We start from the raw sequence: 3,790 nt of genomic DNA on the forward strand, positions 1-3,790 counted from the left end.
TAGTAGATGACGATGAGGACGAAGAATCTTCGTAAGATGCTGTATTATAAGAGGTACCACTACTACTACTATTTGGCTCATATGTAAGAAGACTTCCTCGGCGACTACTACTACTACTCCCCTTGACACATGCAGAGGAGGTAGGAGCAGACGGTGAGGCAAGAGGAACAACTCCTTCTTCTCTTTCTCCTTCCCTTCCTTCCAAACCCTTCTGTACTTGATCTCCATGATTACACGAAGAAAAAGATCGATCTTCTTCTTCTCCTCCCTGTCGATGAGAAGCAGAAGGAATAGGCAGAGAGACTCCACCCGAATCCTGATCTCCGGAGCCCTTCGTCCCTCCCCTCGCACTTCCCGAGCCCGCAGTAGGAGCAGTGGCTGTGCTATTAGCATGCAAATTCACACCCCCATTCACATTATGATGATAATGAGCCCCCCCTCCCCCTCCCCCCCCTGCTGAAGCAAGTCCCGGGGTGGGGTGGTATCGAAATTTGCCTTTGCCAGGAGTGGGGAGAAAGAGAGGATTGCTTACGCCGTCTTGATGATGGTGGTTCTGTATCTCTAGCACTCGAGCGATCAGTTTAGTTGCATGACTAGGGAGAACTACAGGAGCTTTCAGACGTTGCAGAAACGAAGCTAGCACCATATACCCTTGGAATACAGCTCTCTCTTCTGGAGTTAGTCTTATCGAAGATAAGACATCTGCCTCACAAGAAGAGGGAGAAGATGACGACGACGAAGAAGAGGAGGAGGAAGAGTCACCTTCTTTAGAGGCATCTGGAGGATGCCCGCATGCTTTGCCTTCATCTTCTTTCTCTGATCTTTTTGTATTCTTATTGTTGTTCTTCTTCTTTTCATCATCCTCGTCTTCTTCTGTCTCCCCTCCGTCTTTTCGATCTGTCTCTTCTTCTCCTCCTGCTTCTCCTCGTCGTTTCTTCGTCTCGAGATCAGTCTCTTTCGATGGCTGAAGCGAGCGATTCTTCTCATCTCTCTCTCCTTCTCTCGAGACTTCCTCGCTCTTTCCCCCTGCGTTGTTGGAGTTCTTCTTCTTTTCTTCTCCATCATGATCGCCCTTATCATCATCTCCTCCTCCTTCTCTTTCTCCCCCTGCTTTTACACTGGGAGAAGAAGAAAGGGAGGCTTGAATGGCGGCCGCTGTCACTACACTGTTGGTCCGTGTGATGACTTTCCTTGCGCCTTCACACAAGCGATAGAGGAGAAACCACATATAGCTCTTTCTCACGAGCCAAGACCAATTGAGAAAGAGATGAAGAAAGAAGTTGTTTAGCATAAGATCGACTACAATCGATCTAAGATGTTCTCTCTGCAGCAATGGCAAATTCTTATAGATAAACCAGATGCCCTTGGAGACGTTAACGCAGATATCGCATGCAATGATAATGTCAAGACCTTTCTTTAGGAAGTTGAAGTCGAAGCTACTGGGGAGCTCTTGGCCCCGTAGCTTTAAGACTTGAAACCAATAGTCGAGATAATTCAAAGATGCAAAGACAGCCGGGGAATTATACACGGATGTCTTTAAGAAGAGGACTTTACTAAAGACGGAGAGAAGTCTTTCATTGGCTAGCATAGCCCCACTACTATTCAATAAGGCATCGGGATACTTGGTAACGCATCTCTTCTTCATTTCGATCAAGAGAGCCTTTAAGATGATCGTATATCCAGGGATATGTTGCCATTTGGATGCTAAGGTCTCGTGAGGAGGGAGAGGCGCCGACTGAAAGACATGGCGACACCACTGCTCGACAAATCCAAAGAAAACAGGACCTCTCTGTGAAAATTTCAAGTGCCAATCTTGAGACATGATAATTCCCTTTGACCACGATTGATCTTTCAGACGTAAGAGAGCATCTCCGAGAATCGACTCGCTGAAGTAAGAAGTTAAAGTTGTGTGGAAGTGCCCCCAATCCAAAGTCACTCTTAGCTCGGATCGACGAAACCACCAGACCTCCATCTTCTTCAGGCTTTGCGCATCCAGAGAGTATTCTGTGCCTCGCCATTCTTCGATATCTAGCTCACGTTCTTCCTCTGTTAAGAGACAATCTAAAACGGCTTGACGAAAGAGAGGGAGTCGAAAATAAGCTATCGAAAGAAACACACAAATGTACTTCTTCTGCCCCTCGAACATGGCATCCGAGCAGAGCTTCTTCAACGCGTAAAAGAGCATACGATGGAGTAAAACAAAGTACTGTCGACACACCTTCATGCGCCTATGATACAAAGCCAACGCCTCTCTTGCTTCAGGAGAAAGATGTCTCGCGATATGAGCAAGAACATGCAAGTGGTGAATGCGCCGTTGACTTCGATCAAGAGTTGAAGAAGGGAAGACACGGTGGACGCCTCCAGACGCCGCCTCCGCATTCGATGTACGAGAAGAAAGGCGAACCCCATCAGGAGGCGAGCGAGAAGCATCACTACTCTCACTACTGTTAGGGGGAGGATTCTTCATGGGGGGAGATGACGAGGTTTCGATTCCAGGTGAGGAAGAAGAAAAAGATGCATTCTGAGAGGGTGGAAGGGCTCCAGGGTCTTTCAGAGCGACTGAGGAGGTCCTCTTCTTTTCTTCATGATGGTGGGCCGGAAAGGAGAAAGAAGAAGAAGAAGAGCAACCGTCTTTTTCTCCTCGTGCATCTTGTGGGAGAACCTGTGGAGTTGTTCCACCTTGAGACAGATCCGAGGCTCTTCGGGGGAGATGACTCGCAACGGGCGGCTCGTCGCCTAAGAGCTGGAGAAACTGATCTTCTCGAGTCTGATCTTGAAAAGCGGAAGAACTTCGCTTCCCTTCAGGTCCTTCTCCTCCTCCTCCTTCTCGATCTCTTTCTTCATCCCTCTCTCCAGAAGCATCTCTTAATTTAGAGTAAGAGAGACGCCCGGCATCAGATGCAAAAGTGAGAGGTGTGAATGAAGAAGAAGAAGAAGAAGAAGAAGAAGAGACAGGTGGATGTTGCTGAAGATGAGGAGTTGTCTTAGAGGAGCCACCTGTCGTCTTGGGTAGGTTCTTAAGATCATTTGAAAAAGGATGACGACGTCCGTCTACAGGGGTGTCCTCTTCATCTACCCCGAGAGCACGCGAATTTTCTTCTTCTTCTGAAGGCCCTTGAAACTCTAGATCCAGTAAAGCAGTCCTGAGAGAAGATAGATCACCTTTATGAGCTAGTTTATTCTGAGAATGGAAAGGATGGAGATGTCTTGAAGAATGATCCACATCTTCTGGCTTGTTTAACATGAGAGAAGAACCCGAAGGCTCTCCCTTAGGAGACACCTGACGAGCATCTGACGAGGCCTCTTCATCCCCCTCATCTTCTCTCCTTCTTGCTGCCCCTCCTCCTCCTAGTGTATGAAGAAGATCATGCGTTGAAGAAGACGGACGAGAATGGAGGAGGGGCTTTGTATTCTGGGTAAGATGATCTTCATGAGGCTCTTGTTCCTCAACGACTAGATCTCCTTCATCTTCTTGATCTATTCCTTCTTCTTCTTCATCGTCATCAGCCCCAGATCGTTCTTCTTCTTCCTCTAAGAGTTGACTTAGGAGAATTTCTTCTTCTCCATCGTCATCATCTTCATCGTTGTCGTCGTCATCCTCTTCTTCCCCTTGTTCAAAGTCGGCGACATCTACACAGTATTCCTCGCTTAGAAGATTCGCCAGAGAACTGCGGTGACTCCTCCCGCTCCCCCCGCTCCGAACCCCCTCTTCGTCTTCCATCCCTCCAGCTGTACCCGAAGAGACAAAAGGCTCGACTGCCTCAGACGATGAAGAAGAAGAGGGAAGAGG

At 47.9% G+C, this 3,790-nt stretch overlaps 1 protein-coding gene across 1 annotated transcript in view; it reads right to left on the minus strand.

The window, feature by feature from the left end:
* Window positions 1-6: 6 nt before the first annotated feature.
* CSUI_010526 (duf1765 domain containing protein) overlaps window positions 7-3,790 on the minus strand; it is a gene marked incomplete at its 3' end in the record, with an annotated part of 4,152 nt that continues 368 nt past the window's right edge. The window contains exon 1 of the mRNA XM_068070629.1: window positions 7-3,790. This exon is cut by the window's right edge and continues 368 nt beyond it. Coding sequence (XP_067917396.1) covers window positions 8-3,790 — 3,783 coding nt within the window.

Source organism: Cystoisospora suis, assembly GCF_002600585.1.
Source record: "Cystoisospora suis strain Wien I chromosome Unknown contig_7699, whole genome shotgun sequence".
Lineage (NCBI taxonomy): Eukaryota > Apicomplexa > Conoidasida > Eucoccidiorida > Sarcocystidae > Cystoisospora > Cystoisospora suis.